At 41.5% G+C, this 20460-nt stretch overlaps 1 protein-coding gene across 1 annotated transcript; it reads right to left on the minus strand.

Moving 5' to 3' along the window:
- Positions 1-1770: 1770 nt before the first annotated feature.
- rel (v-rel avian reticuloendotheliosis viral oncogene homolog) lies at positions 1771-17620 on the minus strand. Its single transcript, XM_061087074.1, has 11 exons — positions 17550-17620; positions 17046-17084; positions 14461-14600; positions 14144-14292; positions 13238-13329; positions 5995-6135; positions 4921-5025; positions 4485-4703; positions 4292-4357; positions 4134-4205; positions 1771-4028 (listed from the first exon to the last, which is right to left on the minus strand). Exons 1-11 carry the CDS (start codon positions 17554-17556, stop codon positions 3127-3129), a joined length of 1932 nt encoding a protein of 643 aa, XP_060943057.1. The 5' UTR covers positions 17557-17620; the 3' UTR covers positions 1771-3126.
- Between the last annotated feature and the right edge of the window lie 2840 nt (positions 17621-20460).

Genomic DNA, 20460 nt, shown 5'->3' on the forward strand with positions numbered 1-20460 from the left:
GAGGTAATGGTGAGTTTTGCTTGGTCAGAATTATGTGTTATTTCATGTAAAATCACGTACATAACCCAAAATTCGTTGCACCCGAACAACAAGAGATGACAAAGCGACTACGACATCCCAGGTTTTATCTTAACCATGAACTGTAGGTCAGACATAAGGTACAAGACAGATTGTGTCTGAAAACGTGAGGAAATTTTCTGCAATAGAGAAGATGAGTCAATAGATTTCAAGTAACATCAAATAGGAGGAACTAAAATCTTACAAACTGAAAGTTCTCCTTGACAACAAGTGGGCGTATAACAGTTGCTTAGGATTAACAGAACAAAGTAGCTTGAACAAATATTTTAATAGTGCCCCCACAAAATTATCCCCAACCACGTCTTAAGGTCGTTATTTTTGTTTAATGTTTAATCTGTAAACAAAGTCAATTTATTTTATCTTCAGACATGAGCCTTGCTAGCTGTGTCGTCTTGCTGCCTTGATCATATGTGTTATTCTGTATCAAAACGTCCACGAATGCGCCGTCGGCATACGGACAGCAATGGCTTGGAAGACATCAGCATTTTGCTTTTGCTGTTTTGAAGAAAAAGAACCAACCAAGGTTTTGGGCTACTCTATTGTAAATTGATCACTAGCTACAATTGATTACTTTGCTGTAAGAAGCACTTTTATTTCCTTTTTCTTTCTTGCAGTGCAGTTGCTTCCAGCCATAAACTACATTTCCCACTAGCGTGTTCTGCCATGTCCCACAGATGCAGTGAGGGAAGAAGGTGCAGAATCGTCTCGCAACAATGCTTCAAATGTGCGAGAGCCTGACAACAGCCGACCAACAATTCAGATTTGGCCTTTTGCAATTTGATGTGGGGTTTCTGTTTTCTGTCTTTATGCTAACCTGAGCTACACTATGCTAATGGTATCAATCATATTATCCCATACTGGGTGAGTAAGCAGAAAAGCATACTTGTGAAAATATCAGTACATTTATTTTTTTACTTTCTTTGTGAGTTTTAATGGTCAGATATTTTCACTCTCATTTCAACTGGAAAGTGATTTAAAATAGATTATAGATAAATAATTATTTAAAAAGATGAATGCACAAAGCACTCTGAGATTTGTGTCTGGACATGAAAGAAACGTGGTTTTAAGTAATGTGAGGTAGGCTCAGTGTAGCTCAAAATGAAAGTGCACAGTCATGTGGATCAGTGGACTCATTGGTTTGTTGTGGAGACATGTCCGAGTCAGTGTCAGGCTGTCAACACTTTTATAACTACACAAGATAACTAGAACTCTCTGTTATATGACACAAAGTCTAACATTTATACCATGACCATCAAATATTCCCTCAGTTTGACCACCTCCCCCAGGCCCAGGTAACAGTGGCAATATTACTTTACATTACATTAAAGTTGTCTCTCACCAATATCATATTCAAAAAATTTGTTTTTGGGAGTATTCATGATATGTCAGATTTTTTGTAAAAGTTCTTATTATACAGGAGAAGTGTTAGCCATGACATTTTGGTATCATAATTTGACACAATACTACAAAATTGATAGAAGTTGATTATATTATATCAAACAAACAAATGATGAATGTATTTTGTGGTCTTGTAATGTGTGCGATATTTCACTCTGAGGTTCCACAGTAACGATTGACCTTCTCCATGATGTACTTTGTTTGGATACCTTGTTGTGCATCAGTACTTACATAAATATATATTTTTGCACATGCAGTTTTTTTGTAAAAATACAAACAAGACATAAAATGATAAAAGATGTGGACAAAGTTTTTATTAATTAAGAAAAGATTCAGTACAAAATAACAACAAAAAAAGCTAAAACTTACAAAGCTGTCAACAAAATAATATCCAAAAGCTTCTGGAAGATATATACGTCAGAAAGCATGTAGGCTGAGCTGATTTCAACAAAGTTGCTGTGCAGGCTTCCACCAGGTTCTCCTCCAACATCAGCCGTGTGTCTAGTCACAAAGAACTCTGTGTAACAGTCCCTAAGAGCATCAGTTGAACATTTACAACAATAACAAAAAAATGACATGTTTATCTATAAAACATCTGGTAGAAATGCTCTGAGAACTCTGGATAATACATGTGATCACTGGTATGACATAGTCATTACAAGGAAAGACACTTCTGAATGTGCTTCCTCCCACTTCCTCAATGGAAATTTCAGTACCTTGCCACTTCTTGAGTGTTTCAGCATAGTTTCTGCATTCACTCTCAACTATGGCTAACATGTATATACAGAGAGCATTTAACAGCTCTGTTAAAGAAATCAATGAAACAGTTGCACACCTTAACTGACACATATATTATGTATACATCTCTTAAAAAGCATCAACAAGTAAACTCATGATGAAAAGACATTTTTATGCTGTATTTTCAAAATCCCTAACATTCACTTAGCCCTGATTTCTTTAGCATCAAACACCAAAGAAAACATTAATTTATATACAGTATGTCGACAGTGAATCCAACTTCCCCTGAGAGAGACAAAGAAAGAAAGAAAGAGATGCACATTCGCCACTTTAAAAATCGAACTTTCTTGGAAACCATCAGCGTATCATTTGATGAGATCCTTATCATCTTTACAGTCTTAGGCAGAGGTCATCCACGTGCAGGTCTTAGCCTCGCAGAAACCAGGTGAATCAATGTGAGCTCGGTTTTATTGAGTAATTTGGAGAAAACCACCTGCTGGATGCCAAACCAATGAGTGAATTCGAGGAAGTGAATGGTGCACACCAAGAGGGTTGGGGTAGAACAATATCAGAACCACACTTTACACTGATCATGGAATGACCTTGAAATCTCCTTGATATAAAATGATGGAAGGAGCTGCATGGCCTTAAACTTGCCAAAACACCAAGTTTTGATTGATAGATTTCGGAAGAAATGTGTCATTGCTGGTTTATAATTGGAAGCAAAGCCCAATGACTGATGTTTTTGCCAAAAAGGAATATAGACAGTAATCGGTTGTGCCACCAAGAAACAACAAAACAATTGTTGGTTATGAATCTAAATGCCTGCCAATAATTTTGGTCTCATGCCCACAGATGAAATTACCTAAGTGTCCACTGAGCCTTACCATGCCAAAGTGTAAGTCACTGCCTCTAGTTGCTTTGCCGGGTCGCTTCAATCCAGTCAGTCAATGTCTGAAAGTGATTCTCTGGGGCCATGCTGTTGTTTGGGTAAGGATTCTGCATATTTTTGAAAGCCTGGCTATTGCCACTACCATCGTGTATCACTTGATCCATATTCGTGCCATTGCTCATAGGACGAGGAAGCAAGTTGGTGTAAGTATTTCCTTGGCTTTCCCTTTGGGATTGCATGAGCGAGGCATGGGTGTCTTGTCCCACTGTCATCTGGGGCTCCTGCTTCAGCTGGAAGCCAGTCTGAGAACCTCCTCCCACTAAGCCCTTCAGCAAATCATCCCCTTGCATGCCGTCAAGGAAGGGGAAAGAGCCAAGCCCTTGGGACCCCCCTCCACCTCCAGGTACTGACCCGTTAAATGGGCTCTGGACTGCATTGAAAGTGGGCCACACAGTCTGGAGACCCTGGTTTTGGTTGCCTAGATGATTCTGGGCCTGGCTCTCCGAAGCTTGCTCATCCCTTTGGTGCTGCATGTGGAAGAGTGTCTGGGACTCCGACTGGCTCATTACAGAGGACTGTGGTGCTGTATCCAAGCACTGCAAGTCCCTGACGGAGAGCTGGGGTAGGGCATTCTCAGAGCTGTTGTGCTCCATTCTGTGGGAGTACATAGGTCCATGGTTTGGCTGCTGTTGCCTGATAGTAGTAGGACGTGGCAGATTGTTCATGGCAGCAGAGGGGTTCATGGTGACTGTGTCCATTGAGAGTGCTGAGCTTTGGTTTGCCCATGATTGGCTGAGTTGTAGATTACGCGCCTGTGATGGCATCATCACATTCTGGGGCCCTGGTTGGTAAGATGGGTTGAACATCGCAGGCTGCTGCGGCATCGTAGACATGGGGTGTGTCCTTTGGTACATGCTTGGGTCTGGAAAACAGATAGTGACATTTAGTGTAATCACAGGGCAGTATTATCCAAACCTTATTTAAAATGTTGATTCCTATTTGAGGGAAATCAAATTAAAGCAGTTACCTTTACGCATATGACTCATGGTAGTTTGTGGCACTGCCCTTGGCCTGTGTCCCAGACCAGTAAAAGGAACACCTGAAGGATGGGCAGAAACCTTTGTTACAATAAATTCACGTGTGTTGACCTACAAATGAAATGCTCATTCATGAAATGTCCTTTACCTGACAATCCTGATATCTTCATCAAGTGCTCCCTTCTGCGCTTTTTCTCATTGTAGCCGTAAGGGTCTATGGCAAAACGGAAACGTTCACATAAATCAAAAGAAAATAACTGAGAACTGGGTCTGATTGGCTGGCTACCACCATCAGACACAGAAGAACAGTGATAGTTTGAAAGAAGGCATTTATTGCTCACCTTTGTCATCAGGCAAATATCTGAACTCCATACTCTCGCTGACTTCCTGGTCAGAAGGTCTTCGCAACTGCATGTGCACAGTCACCGACTCTGCAATGGAGGTGTTATAGTAGGAAGGACTCTTGAAGACGATGGCTACCTGGCGATGAACGTCAGCCTGGGAGAAGGAGCCTTTAGCCTCCCAGCCGTCAGGGGAGAAGAATCGAACCTCAATGTCATCTGGAGGTAAAGGGGATGATGGGATGACAGGAATGGGAAACTGAATAAACATGCAAAGAGTTGGGTGCGACAGCTATGAAAGCAAAATTAATTTATGGGTAAATTGATTGGATGGAGATGAATGAAGAGAAAATAGATGCAAGCTATAAGAAAAATACTGTAAAATGTGCCTACAATTAAAATTCTGATGGATTATACACAATACTGATAGTTGTACCTTTCTGTACTTTGTCACACAGTAAGAAGATCTCATCTCCTCCTTTGACAGTGCCACTGTTCCTGTTGACCCGACAGATCCTCAGCTCTGCTGTATTTGGGGCCCCTGATGATGCAGGAAAAAGTTATTACCACACATAACACATAAGCGCTTTGAGTGGTCATCAAGACTAGAAATGCACAATTTAAATACAATAATCTTATATATAAGCCACACATGTGAACAGTTATGAAGGATATTAAGTTTGGTTGTATTTAAAACCTTGACAACAAAATCTTCATTGCAGATAAACCAGGTAGGATGAACACAAGATTTTCTAAATTCCCTCTGCACCACAGACTGTTTATAAAAAGCTCTGCAAACAAATTCTAACACACAAACAATAAAAAAGTGACAGTATGGATGTGTTGTAGGAGGACTTACTCATGAAAACAAATAATTATGTAGTTGCTTCAGGGCATTAACACAGGCCATTCCAAACAGGCAGGCACATAATACAAATAATAAAAAAAGTGAGCAGCTTAAATGATCAGTGTGAGGATCTGCCTCAGTTTAGAAAAAGAAAGCACTGTTAGTTTACAGTTGAGGCCAGGTCAGGTTGAGTCACATTACACATGCGTGTTGTCAGAAGAGGAAGTGCTCCATGGCAACAGTGTAGTTTGAGGGTTAGTGCGTATAAAGAACTTCCCCTTTCTCAATGTGTGTGAGGAACACATAAGTAGATAACTGAGTGCAACACTTGAAACAGTGTTGAGAGGATATCTCCTGGACAAACATACACTGAGTCTATGAACATGGCAATACTGCTCCTTGTATGACTCCTTAGTTAGTGCATAATACATATTATTGTCACTGCATTTCAGTTAATAATCTAGGTAAGTGCACGGGATGGCTTTAATATTACCACTTACATTAATGTCACATCATCATCATGACCATCAACTGACCATAACGTGGACAAACATCTAACCTCAGGCAGCCTGTTTTCTCGCGTATGGCAATTTCATCACTTGTAATAACCCTAACATTGTCAGCATGAATGCAGTGCATGCAGAGAGAGCTCAACCAACTCACTGTTGTCGTAGATGGGGTTGGTGACGATGGGGTTGAGCGACTGGGTGTAATGCCCATTCTCATCCTGCAGGGAAACCTGGATGCAAAGGCGAACCACGTTCAGGTCGTACTCCTCTGTCTGCAGCAGCTGCTCACGTGGCACTGTTGTCACACACACAAACACAAACATGAGTATGAAAATAAAAACACAATGATGTTGACTCAAGTCATATTTACTGACAGAAACCAAGCAGAAGAGGAGCAAAAGGATCAAACTGCATCGCAAAGCAAATTTGAACAATTTTACACATGTTTGATATTACAGCATATTTTTTTCTAATGATTTACATTTGCAAATAGTAGCCCGTTACTACAGCCATCAAATACATGTGGTGGCATTACACGTATAACATTTTCCTCTGGATTGTGTGGTGGGGTAGACGAATACACCAAAGTGCAGGTACCCGTACATTCCACCTGTATGTCTGAGGGTCAGGAGTAGTACATTACTCAAGTAGCAGCCACTTAAATAATATGAAAGTAAATGGAATGAGTTGTTTGTGGTGCTCAGAGCTTTGGGAAACGACAATTGGACAGTGCAGCAAAAGTTTGGGACCGATGAAGCAAATGTCATTTCAATGTGACTGGGATTATGAGACTGTCCTGTTGAAAGTATAATTTGTCATCGCCTTGACCTCCATAAACAGTTTTAAATGTGTCAGTAAGTATGTGTCATTAAGAAAAAAAGTAAATGGGGAAAAAATCTGTTGCAAAATCTGTTTATGTTCATTAATATTTGCTCTCTTCAATGTCAATGTCAAGATAAATTCTCAGCAATTCTCTTATGCTTCTGTCACATCTGTAGGATGTTGCCATAACCTCAGCCTTGAATCAAACTCAGCACGTCACAGAAAGCTTCTTCACGTGTGCTCGGCCTACATTTTCATCTGCACACACACACATACACACACACACACACACAGACATAAGAGCGTCACACGTCCCACCCTCAGAGACAACGCACACCTTGCAGGGAGAGCTTCTACTGAGAGACGCCCACGCACCGACACACACCAAAGCTTTCACATCTGCCTACTTTCTCTTCCTCCGTCTTTTAACTTCTATCTGTGGTGCTCGTGTAGAGGCCATCCCCACCTACAATCTGCCGCTACGGTGACGCTCAGTGACGATACCACGGGGTGGAAAGAAGTGTGAGTGTGTGCACAGCACAGAGGCAACAGATGCGTCTCCTGCATGAGTGACCATGGGGCTCCTGACGTGAGTGAAAGTGGTGAGACATGAGCCCGTGTCAAGTCAAATTTCAAATCTTTGACTATGTTGGTGTACATTTCAGGCTGTCACCATGCGTTTCTCAGCAGATACCAGACGTTGGTTACTAGCACATGTGTTTTCCCGACAGAAACACTTCAATATACAACAAAAAGCTGCAGTGTGGTTGCAGACAACATGCAGGGGAACTCCTCATCTTTTGTGAGAGTGCCAGTGCAGACAGCTGTACTGTAGCTTGGTATTTCTCCTGCTCTGTCTCTGCATGCTCTGCTGGCAGCAGCCATCACTCCTCTCAGGGCTCAGCTCCAAGTGAGGCCACAGGTCACATGTACAGTAACAAGTCTGTTTGGATTTTGCTTGGTCAGAAGTCAAAAAAGCAAAAAACAAACACAACTAGAGACGACTCACTGGTCATTTTTAGGCTTTACCTCACGTCTCCATGAGCGTTTTAGTGAGAAATGTTCCAATATAAGACAAAAGCTGTCTGGTGTTGAAATGAAGCTTTGCTCACAAGCTCTGATATTAAATATCAGATTCAGCCAAAACATGTCAGTGTGGCTCTGGTTAAATATGAAGCTACAGACAGTGGAATAGAGTCTTAATATTTAGGATGGTTTTCAACCATTATATTTGATGTGTTACTTCATTACAATATGAGAAAACAAAACGATGTGAGGAGCTGCATCTCTATCAGAGTTTTTAAAACCAACTCTGTTGAAAGCTGCTCGGCTATGTTCTCACTGACCCTAATGCTCTAATGATGTGCTTTCCTGCTTGAACTACACTGTGTGTCTTGTGTTATTCTAGCCAGTGAAAGGGGCTACAGATGTGAACAAGCTTCAGCTTTAATCTGGGACTGTGCATCAAATGGTGACATTGTACATGGTCCCTTTCAAATAAAATAAATAAAAAATAATAATTGTCAATGTCATGTAAACACCTAGATTCAGTGAAAGTTTCAAGGTGCTTATGACGATGCCTTCAAAGCCAAATGAGTACATGTCTCCTTTTTCATGATTCTTTCCCTTTCGTTTCCCTGTTTTTCTCCTGGTGTCTCCACCTCCTCAGTCTGTCTCTGTCTCTGAGTGTGTGTGTGTAGCCATGGTGCTGCTCCCTCTCTTCCAGCGACCTGATTGGCTGTCTGTCTGTACACCTGCCTCCCGTCATGCTAGCAGTATATCTACCTCAGCTCTTCATCCACTTGTCATCACATCGTTGATTCAGATACTTTAATATCAAGCGCTTCTGGCTGCTTAGAATTGTGACTTCTCTTAACAGGTCATAACACGTGCTTCCTTTCTTAGAATCAGTCTGAGGGAGTTTTTTTAACACACTATATGCTTTGTATTGGATGTGTACGTCCAGTTTATGAAGAGTTTTAGTGTCAATTAATGACAACAACAACATCAAGTCTTTGAGCTGCATGAAGCTCTGCTCTATTTCACATTTCTGTTTGGTCACCAGGTTTATCGTCTGTAGGAGGCACAGACCCACAAACACACACACACAGTGGAGAAACTGAAGGAGGGAGAAATGAAGAAGAGCCCACGTATGAGAGCGCAACTGTCGGAGCCAAAAGTGATGGAACCAAGTTGCTCTTCCTGATGTGTGCTATGTGTTTGTGGAGCCGTGCTGTCGAACAAGGCAGACGCGGGACAGGTGCAAGAAAGAGGGCAGCAGGTAAAACTATAGTGGTGAGGGAATGTGCATGGTGGAAAGAACCTGGGGCTCGGTGTCACTGGGCATCGAAGTTGCATGAGGCTACGTCGGTGCAGTGGCTGTGGCAGTGACGGTGGGGGGGCCGGGGGAGAGGGAGAGGTGAGTGGTTAGCATGAATGTGGGGGTAGACTGAGAGTGAGAAAGAAGGGGAGCAGGTGCTTTGCTCCACCACAAACACTGTCTCCACTGCATGACTCACTATTTCACCAACCTTCGGTTTTATTCTGAGGCTGAGGCAAACGATAACTGAATCAAATATAAAAGTTACATCACATGTAGCTACAGAGTGTGGTAGAATATACTGTGGCAGGTCAGTTTCCCTCTGAAATCTGCTTCGAGGTGAAATTGCTTTAAGGCACAAACGACATGGAGGAAGAGTAAGAGGCAAGTAGATAAACCATGTCCAGCACAGGAATCCATCCCATCCAGTAAAGACCAAAAGAGGAAGAATATGTGGCAAAAATAACCCCTCTCTAAAACAGTGCTCATTAATATTCAACAGACCAACCAGCATCCAGCACTAACTTTGAAGTGACCACCGACATCTAAATGACAATAATATGTTTCGTACGGCCTCAAATTAGAATCACAAAGAATTTGAGGCTTGTGGAATCATATTCTAAAATAGCTCAGAAGCCTGTGGTTTTAAATCACTTTGTAAAAACGCGAGAAAGGCCAGAAATCTGCTGCTGACATTTTTTTTATCGTGATTTAAATTGATAGGTGTGGTTGTGAGGGTTTTATCACTATTGTTCTTACATCAAGAGGCAAAACTATGAGCTCGGTGAGATTTCCAGCTTGTGAAATAATGTTCAGCAACAAAAACTGTGGAAAAACAACTAAAACTTGTTCACAGATATCAGCAGCCAGGAATATCTGAATATGGATTATGGATCTGTCTTTTACTCAGTGATTTATAAAGCAATAGTGATTCAACATTATGCAATGTATAAACACACTGATTACTTTAATTGTTTTTGAACTGTTCCTCATGTGAGCCCAGCAATCGTTTACCAGGTGCATCACCACAACATTGTGACATGTGAGGGACCAGCATCCGAGACACACACACTATTCAGCTCCTTGTCGCAGTGCAGGTGATGTGAGCTCTCCACGAATAAACAGTGACCTCCACCACTCTGTAAGGTCAACAGGTCTCTGATATTCTACAGACAGCTGCACCGGTTCCAATATAAGACAAAAGCTGTCTGGTGTTGAAATGAAGCTTTGCTCCCAAGCTCTGATATTAAATATCAGATTCAGCCAAAACATGTCAGTGTGGCTCTGGTTAAATATGAAGCTACAGACAGTGGAATAGAGGCTTAATATTTAGGATGGTTTTCAACCATTACATTTGATGTGTTACTTCATTACAATATAAGAAAACAAAACGATGCGAGGAGCTGCATCTCTATCAGAGTTTTTAAAACCAACTCTGTTGAAAGCTGCTCGGCAATGTTCTCACTGACCCTAATGCTCTAATGATGTGCTTTCCTGCTTGAACTACACTGTGTGTCTTGTGTGGAGCTCGAACAACATATTACATGCACAAGGAAAGGTTGTGTGTGTGTGTGGGTGTGTAAGGTGTGGGGTTGAGGTGGGTGTACCATTCTGCACTCACACAGCCACCTGAGCATAGCACAGGAAGCAGCTGAGTTCCGTAGCAGAACTGAGCTGAAGAGAAGGGAGAGTTTGATAAAAGTCACAACAACCAGCTGCCCCTTAAACCGTCTGCAGCAATAATCATGTTGCTCTGCGTCTGTGGTGGAGTCACGTCGACCTGCAACCTGACCAATAAGACGCCCTGCACTAGATACACAATGTCCAAATGTCACAAATCAGTTTTATGTCCATCGTCACAGCACCAAAGACTCTGAATCTTGCACTTTTTGTATGATAAGTCGTTCATAAAATCGCTTCATCTAAAACCACATTCCACTGCGGCACTCGTCTATCAGACATCTTTTAATTCACCCTCTCAACAATTATACGGCTGCTACTGATGGACGTGACAAATCACCAAAGATCACAATCATGTTTGTCCAATGAAGTAGTTAAAGCTCTGGTTCTGTGCTCACATCCAACAATTACAAAAATAAATAGTTCACATGTTATTTTTTTCCTTTTGTCAGAATCCATCAAATGTTTGTCACAGTGAACCAGTAAAGTCTGTCCTTCTAAATCTGCTCTTTTAAGGAATAAAAAGGGGCAGATTTGAAACAGCGATATAAATCTATCCAGGGGTATTTTGGATAAATGTAAATAAGACCTTTGTGAAACTTTTTTCTGTCTCTTTTCAGCCACGAATCCAAACAGCTGGCTTTGTAGGACATGTCTAATTGCATGATCCTCGACCACAGGAATCACACAGTAAAAATATCCTCACTGGTCGCAGGAACGACGTGACACGCTGCTGTTTCTCAACTTCGACTTGAATTTGCTCTTTTACTCTAGTAATGCTCCAATGCAGGTGAGAGAACAGAGACTAACATGGTGGAGCTCAGTCGATAGAGCAGACGTCTGTAAATGTCAGCTATGGGCTCGGGGACCATCTGTATCAGTTTCATTTGTCTTTTTTTTAGGTCAGTTGTCTTGTACAGTACTTGGCCTTATAAGATTTCCCCAAATATCAGGTACAGATGCTTCATCAAGCACAGACAGTAACCCTGTCAAGATCCATGAATTATACTCTGAGAAATCAAAAGGTTGATGTCTCATAATGTTAAAGAAAGAAATAATCTTGATCCACACCAGACCCATATACCGCAGCCTCACACCAAGTTCCGTGGTAATGCGTCCTTGAGTTGTTGTGTAATCCTGCTAACTAACCCACAGACAAACAAACACACGCAGACAAAAACATAGTTTCCTTGTCTGAGGAAATAAATCCTAACGTAAGAGTAAATTACGTTGTTAAATATATAACATATGGTTTCCAGGTCACTGAGGCCAGTTAGAGCCACTTGAAGCAAGTTCAGTCCCCACCACCTTGCAAATCCTCCCAATCCAATCTGAAAACAAACTAAATATTTGTATTTAGTAGTATATCAGTAATAACTATAGGATCAATGTTTGAGAGAGGTAGAGAAAGTGAAGCTTGCATGTGTGAATAACAACTGGTTGTAGGCCTCCCATTCTCTCCTCAGACCTGCAAGGCACCATACCCTACTTTTATCATCATCTCTGAGGGCTGGGGAACCCCCCACACACCACACACTACCCCCCCCCCCCCCCCCTTGTTAATGAATCCTGCATTCCCAGCTCTCACGTGGCCTCCTTGCACTGTGCTGAATTGAGCAACTGTAGCCAAGAATGGGGAAGTCGGCTCAACGCCTGTTTGTACACGAGAGCGGCCGTCGCACAACGCGCAGCACACAAGAGGAAATGGCCTCGCTGAAGACTCGTTTTTTGACTCGACGTGAGGAAAACTCTTCTCTGCCGCCTGAGAACTGGGTCAACAGGCACGAGAATCAAATTCTGTTGAATTGTTTTGAACCAGCTTGACAGTAACAACAGCCGCAGCAGCAGTTAAAGTAATAAACAGCCGTGATGAGAGCAGCAGCAGCAGCAGCAGGAGTCAGACTAACTCAACTCAATACAGTAACACTCATTGTTCTGTGCAGTCTGAATAGCATATTATCAGCTGATATTGGCTGATCAGAGACACACTGGTATCACACACACAGTGGTGTGGCGGAACTGCAAAAGTTAAACAAGTTTTTTCGTCATTTTCAAAACATTATTTTGTTTTTGAAAACTGTCATTCATAGTTTAGTAATACGTTAATTTCATTAGTAAAATATGATTAATAAACTGTGTAGTTTAATGTTGTTTTTAGAACTCACTGAAGAGAGCTCACTTTTCAAAAACAGTTAGTCATAAGATGTATAAGGCTTTGGAATCAAACACACAATCCCTGTCTCAATGGTTTCAGAGGACATTACATTGACTTACATTGATTTCATGGAGACTAGATACTACATGCCTAACCCCTAAGTTAGCTAACCTAACCCTAACTTAACCTAAATCTAACCTAACCTAACACTTGAAATTTTATGATTTGTATTCTGGAGACTTGCTTTCCGTTCTCATATTGTGACTGTGTAAACACGCACACACACTATTCGCTAGAATGCATCAAGTGGGAGAGTTCATATGGATTTAATCATTTCATGTCATCATGTGTGATATGTGCAGTGTCAGAACAAAAATGTCATCACTCTTTTTTGAGTTTTTTGGAAGTTGAAGGACTCACCGCTGTAGGGGTTAATCCCTCTGGTGATCCTCTGCACGATCGCTTCCTTCACTTCCCTCCTCCTCACACACTGGATGCCCAGATTCTGGAAACTGTCAATAATAACAACACAGTCCTGCCATGAGAAAGAGTCACTGTGATAACAGCCTTATTATATGTAAGTAAAACACATGCTGGCCCCATGTGTGAATGATATTCAATCTAAAAAAGTGTTGCTCTTCTGTACAAATCTGTGTATTCAAATCAAAGCAATGATGCTTTTAATGTCAACAATCTTGTTGTGTTTATTTTATACTAGTGACTGTGTGAACTCTAGTATAATTCACTGTTTGCACATATAAGGGCTGGCATCCTAAATAAATAATGAATCTAACGCTGCAAAACATCAGGGATGTGCAAATTATACACACCCTTTGACTCATTCACACACACACGCACACACACACACACACAAACACACACACACACACACACACACACACACACGGTTTTCTCTCTGGGTGATGTCACTTGGGGAATTCCCATATTGCTATCCTCATCACAGACATGGTTTAACAAATATGCTTCCTGTGTGTGTGTGTGTGTCTGTGTGTGTGTGTGTGGGCGTGAATGCGAATATTTGCTGAATGAGTTTCTTCTTCTGTATCTGAGAGCTCACTTATTTACATTGGGTGTCTTCCGGAACAGTCAATTGAAACACAAAATACTGCTGACAGAGAGCAAATAATGATGTTGCGGTGAGTGTGTGTGTTTGTGTGTGTGAGACAGAGAGAGAGTGTGTAGACTTATAACAATCAGAGCACGCTACTTAAGACGGAGAATGAGGGATGACGACAGTGCTGTGAGTAAACACTGTGCATGACGGGGGTGCTGTTGGACGGAGACGACTGGGGGAGGAGAACTCACACAATCACTCTGCGGTCGGGACCAAACTCGGCCTCGTAGAATCCGTCTTTGCAGTCCTTCCCAACCAGGTCATGCGGATGCGGCCGATACGGCTCGTTCTTCGTCACCAAGTAGACACGCACCTTACCTTTCCCAGAGTAATTCAGGATCTGTAGATAGAGAGGAGAAGGTTGCTGTTAGAGTTTTTATACTAATGCAAATGCAAAGCTCTTGTAAAGAAAGACACAAAGATGTGAAAAGAAAAGCCCAAAATGATGTTCTTTAAAGACTTTGTATGTGTGAATCTTTGCAGCTGAGGAAGGTCTGAGCAGGCTGACCTGCAGGCTGGGGTAGGTCCTGTTGTTGTCGGAGCAGTTCTCTCCGGGGATGCTGCCGGCGGAGCGACCCTCACACTTGTACCTGAAGCGCATCCCCCGCTGCCGGGGCTGCTCGAAGATCTGGACCGCCGGCTCAGCCACTGCACAGCACAGAGGAAGAAAAGAGTCAGTGAGGAGGAGGAGGGGAAAGAGATCATTGTTGGATGGATGGATGGAGGTAGTGACAGAGGAATAGATGGAAGGAGGGAGGAATAGATTGATGGATGGATGTATGGATGAAGGGAAGGATGGTTGGATGGATGGATGGATGATGGAGGGAGGGAAGGATGGTTGGATGGATGGATGGATGGAGGGAGGGAGGGAAGGATGGTTGGATGGATGGATGGATGGAGGGAGGGAAGGATGGTTGGATGGATGGATCGAGGGAGGGAAGGATGGTTGGATGGAGGTAGTGACAGAGGAATAGATGGATGGAGGGAGGAATAGATCGATGGATGGATGTATGGATGAAGGGATGGATGGATGGATGGAGGGAGGGAAGGATGGTTGGATGGATGGAGGGAGGGAAGGATGGTTGGATGGAGGTAGTGACAGAGGAATAGATGGATGGAGGGAGGAATAGATCGATGGATGGATGTATGGATGAAGGGAAGGATGGTACGATGGATGGATGGAGGTAGTGACAGAGGAATAGATAGATGGACGGAGGAATAGATCGATGGATGGATGTATGGATGAAGGGAAGGATGGTTGGATGGATGGATGGAGGTAGTGACAGAGGAATAGATGGATGGAGAGAGGAATAGATGGATGGATGGATGTATGGATGAAGGGAAGGATGGTTGGATGGATGGATGGAGGTAGTGACAGAGGAATAGATGGATGTATGGATGAAGGGAAGGATGGTTGGATGGATGGATGGATGGATGGATGGAGGGAGGGAAGGATGGTTGGATGGATGGATGGAGGGAGGGAAGGATGGTTGGATGGATGGATGGAGGGAGGGAAGGATGGTTGGATGGAGGTAGTGACAGAGGAATAGATGGATGGAGAGAGGAATAGATGGATGGATGGATGTATGGATGAAGGGAAGGATGGTTGGATGGATGGATGGAGGTAGTGACAGAGGAATAGATGGATGGAGGGAGGAATAGATCGATGGATGAATGGATGGATGAAGGGAAGGATAGTTGGATGGATGGATGGAGGTAGTGACAGAGGAATAGATGGATGGAGGGAGGAATAGATCGATGGATGGATGTATGGATGAAGGGAAGGATGGTTGGATGGATGGATGGATGAAGGGAAGGATGGTTGGATGGATGGATGGATGGATGGAGGGATGGATGGATGGAAGAATGGATAACCAGACATCCCATGAGACATAATTATCTACTTTTTGTGAGTGGTAAGTGTAAGGAAAGTAAGTTTACTATCAAATCTACTTTCACAAAATATCATTCAGAGGATTAAGTGATTTCAAATTATTAGATTCAGGTCAACAAAACATGAACAAACATGGCTGCCACACCGATTGGGTTATTTTAATGATAGTTCCATGCTCCTGGTGTTGTACAAACTGACCCACTGTCTAACTGGAAACCATCATGAATATTATTGGGGCACCTGTGTTTCTCTGAAAAACGTGAGGACGTTGTCTAACGACCAGTCTTTAGAGAGTCAGACTGAAAAAACAAGAGCTGTTAAGTGTCGGTATTTTCAGGAAACAGACATTGATTAAAGCTCTTTCTCTCTGTCAGCTTTTACTTCCTCTTTTCTTTTGAGGCAGAAATGGGCGATGGTGCCTAAAATCCTGTGTAGTTACCCGTATCTGTGTATTCATAACTGACAAGTTTGTTGTTTGTTCTGCATCTCATATTTAACAGTTCCATTTAAAATGGTCTGGTTCAGTAATAATAAGCATTGATTCAATGATATGAAAACTTTGGTCGAGAGCCGAGAGGTTTCAGATCCAACATTAGAGTCAACTCAAAGTCTATATTGAGAGTTATGCATCTCACAGTCGTCCTGAAACAACATTATATATAATGTCTAAGGAAATTAGTTCATCGGTACTTGGTCCCTTTCACATGAATCTTGATGCCCCACATGATGTCTGTGCAAAGAGAGGAACTAAAACCAATCCGGAAAGTGTGTCTGTTTTGGGCGTTTCCAACAACTCAGCTACACTAACATACAGTTCTGAAGATGCGTCAGGCACAACAAAAGTGTGACGCTCACACGCAGATGTTAAGTAAGCTAGGATGAAACAAGTCCAGTTACATTTCTGACATGATTAAGAAATGTAGGATAGGCAAAAGAAAAACTAAGTGGCACGGCCAATATCCTGCGCGTCCTGCCTTCCTCATTTTGCCGCCACATTAGCAAACACAGAACTGAAAGATGACACACGGACACGCATACAGGTCTAAAAAACTAAGAAACTAAACAAATTGGGGAAGTGAAATGACACTGCAACACATTCTGTGACTGTTTTTTAGGGACAGTAAAGTTTTGACTTGTGCAGATGGGCAGCTGAAATCCTAATTTTGACACAAGAGGTATTAAAATGAAAATGTCCTTACTCATATGTGGGTCGTCCCCTAGCATGGAGGGCATGAGAACTGAGGAGGAAAACAAATTAGAAAAATATATTTATATATCAATAAATACATGCAAAACCACAGGGAGTAGTAGTGACGGTGTAACAGAATACAAGCATATTTCTCACACACACACACACACACACACACACACACGCTCTGTTGTGCTAATAAACCCATTTAATCCTGCTGAAGCTGTAATTACTGACACTGACTCCACTGACACTGTCAGTCATTGCAGAAATGAGGAAGTTAGACTGTGCTGTTCATCATCAAACTTGGTGTCACACACGGTTTATGTTCAGAAATCAAACACTGTTCTTCTACACAAAGGCTTCACATATGAGTATAAACTCAGTTCAGTCAGCAGTGAACAGCACACATGTGATTATTGCTCCTTATTCAATTATGTCCTGACATCTCACACAGCACCACGAGTAGCATTAGTATTATTAATATTAGATAAATCAAGGTTTTCCAACTCACCATTCATGATGGACACACTCCCTCACTCTCAGTGATCGTCTGGTAGAGAAGTCCGAGCTGAATGAGTGACAGGAGACAGAGAAAAGTCATATTTGTTGGAGCTGCGGGAATCCCCCCCTGGCCCCGCCCCCTGCCTCTGAACAGACCAATCAGAGGCCGCATGACTCACAGAGGCGAGGATAAAGAGAAACACACACACAGATACTTTTTAATCTACTATGGTTAATTTATTTCAAAAAAGACAATCTACATTAATTAACATTAATGCATATTTAAGCAGCAGATAGATTTAGTTTTTGCAGGGTAGTTTTCATGCTTAAAAACCTGAAACATTAACATGTGAACCTTAATAATAACATATTAAACACATGTTTAAAATACGTGTGTACATAGTTCTCTAGTGTCCAATCACAGAGCTAATCGTGTGGTTTATGAAAACAAAAATCCTACCTGGTGATCTTTGAGTCGTACCAGGACCCAGGGGCAATTAGCCGTTAGCCTTATCCCTGCAGAGAGGTGGATGAGGAGACACCAAACAAGCAGCTGGAACCAATGGCCAGGTAAACACACTGTAGCTCAGGGCCGGGCACAGACATTTTGAGAGAAAGGGACTCAGGGGAAACAATGCCCCTCCCCCTTTCAATCATTTATAGAACTTAAGTTACATACAGCATCTTTTAATCACACATTTATTAAGGTATACCCATACACACATTCAGGGCTGTGTAATGATTCACATGATTTTTTTTTAACGAAATGTCTCACCTTAAAGGAACTAGCATAGTCAGATGCCAAAGGGGAGGTGCTTGAGCAGCACCAGGGGTCTGTCGATTCACATGCTTGCTGTACTGGATACAGAGGAAAAAAGCTAATAGGCTTCTTTGTTTTATCTGGGCTTTTAAGAAACACAGGACACAAACAGGAATAAGCTTCCTTCTATCACTGTCTTCAAGCCCCTTCCTCTCCATCACTGTTGTCCTATTGAGGAGAGGGTCTAGCAACTGCAGAATGCAACCGATATGGGTGTGAAAAAAATAGTTTTGTTCCTGTTGATTAAATACAAGTTCTGTAGGTGTTTCACGACTAAATCCTTCTCTGTGAGTGATCTACCCCTGAACTACAGGAAGACTTGTATTGACTGAAACCTGACTTTCTGAAATAACAGCAGCTAAAGTCAATGTAGTGGAATGAAAGGTACAGTATTTTCCCTCTGGTCTATATGGAATAAAAGTACTGGAAGGTTAAATAAAAACTCAGTAAAAATAATTCAAAAATGCACAAGATATCTGTTTCTTTGTGAGTCTGCTGACGTCATGAAGAATGGGAGATAAGTTTGTGTATTAGTGTTGTGTATATTATGCCCACATAAAAGGTGCCATTACAAATGTGAGTAGAGAGGTGGAGGACGTCTGCAGGATTCTGACTATAGGCTGGTTTATATATCTTGAGAAATAAACTCACAGCACTGAAACCGCTTCAACTTAGATCATAGGCAAATACTTTACTTCAATAACTAAATTCTGCAGGATCAAACTTAATTTTGTATGCAAATCCCAAAATGTACGTAAAACAGGAATTGATAAAGAAATGACCGAACACATGCTTTTCTGTATGGATATGATATGAACAGCAGGAGCAGGCATCCTTTTCCACGTCTGAACTCAAAGTAAAGTTGTCAGACACACAGACCACTAGTAAAGAAATTTGGGCGAGTTTGCAAAAAAAAGAAATAAAAAAAATCATCATCACCATCACCAGCACATGTTGCAATATTTCCTGTGTTGCTTCAAACTGAGCTGCTGCAACTGGTGCTGTTGCTAATCTGTCCACATCTTCTCAGGGGTCATGTGGGGACAAAACAAAGATGGCCGGCTTCACATTTTTCATCTGCATGGTATAATGTTATGTTTTCGTTGAATTTTTTAATGCGTTGTTTTATTTCACATTAAAAATATGCTATTTTATTTTGTTTATAAATTGCCTGTTATTTCTGGAAATCATTGCGGACCCTACCATCATGACCTCATTACCACCAGTTAAAGAAACATGTCCCAAAATTTGTGGATTTTGGGACATGTAGCGCCCTCTGGTGGTTAAATAGTATGCACACTGTCTTCATGTTCTTTCACTAGACATCAGTGCTTTAATAACTGAAAACTATCAGCCTAGAACTCAAAAGGCTCATATTTCTTGTTAAATATTGAAAAATGTAACACATCTGTAACTATAACATATTTTTTTATAGAAATATATATTTTTTTCTCTATCTCCAAAACCCAAAGTGCATTTATTAAAACACCATCACACATCAAAAAGGGATGGTGTATATATTTTTAAATATGTGGATCAGATCAATTCCTGGGAGCTGATCTATTGTATATAATACAACAATTGTACCTACTAAAATTTCCATTTCCAAATCCCATCTCAAAACTCATCTTTTTAAACTGGCATATTCAGACTGATGGTCTTTTGTTGTATTTTGTATTATCTCTGCCTTGTAATGTTACCTTGACAGGTCTGAAATGTGCATATAAATACAATTTATTATTATTTTTTAGGTCTTTCTGTGGAAGCAAAATCTAGCATGTTGTTCACTATAAAAAGGCAGAGCATCCAGCTTGGTCTGGTCTAATAACTGGATCCCGTCAGTTAAGGAAGTTGGTACCAGTTATTCATTCACATTCCATTAAGCAAGATCACACAGTCACATTGTTAGAGGTTAATAATTTGTTTATCCACTGGAAATATTGGAATTAACCCAGATACTGATTTAGAAATGATTTGCTGCTATCAAGCATATCGAAAAAAGGCCAATTATAGGAGATAAATGAGAGTCTCAGTACAGATCTTATCACCAAAAAACATGATCTGAAACCACCAACCACCTGTTGGGAATAATATCAATCAT

The sequence above is a fragment of the Limanda limanda genome, chromosome 15, assembly GCF_963576545.1.
Source record: "Limanda limanda chromosome 15, fLimLim1.1, whole genome shotgun sequence".
Taxonomy (NCBI): Eukaryota; Metazoa; Chordata; class Actinopteri; order Pleuronectiformes; family Pleuronectidae; genus Limanda; species Limanda limanda.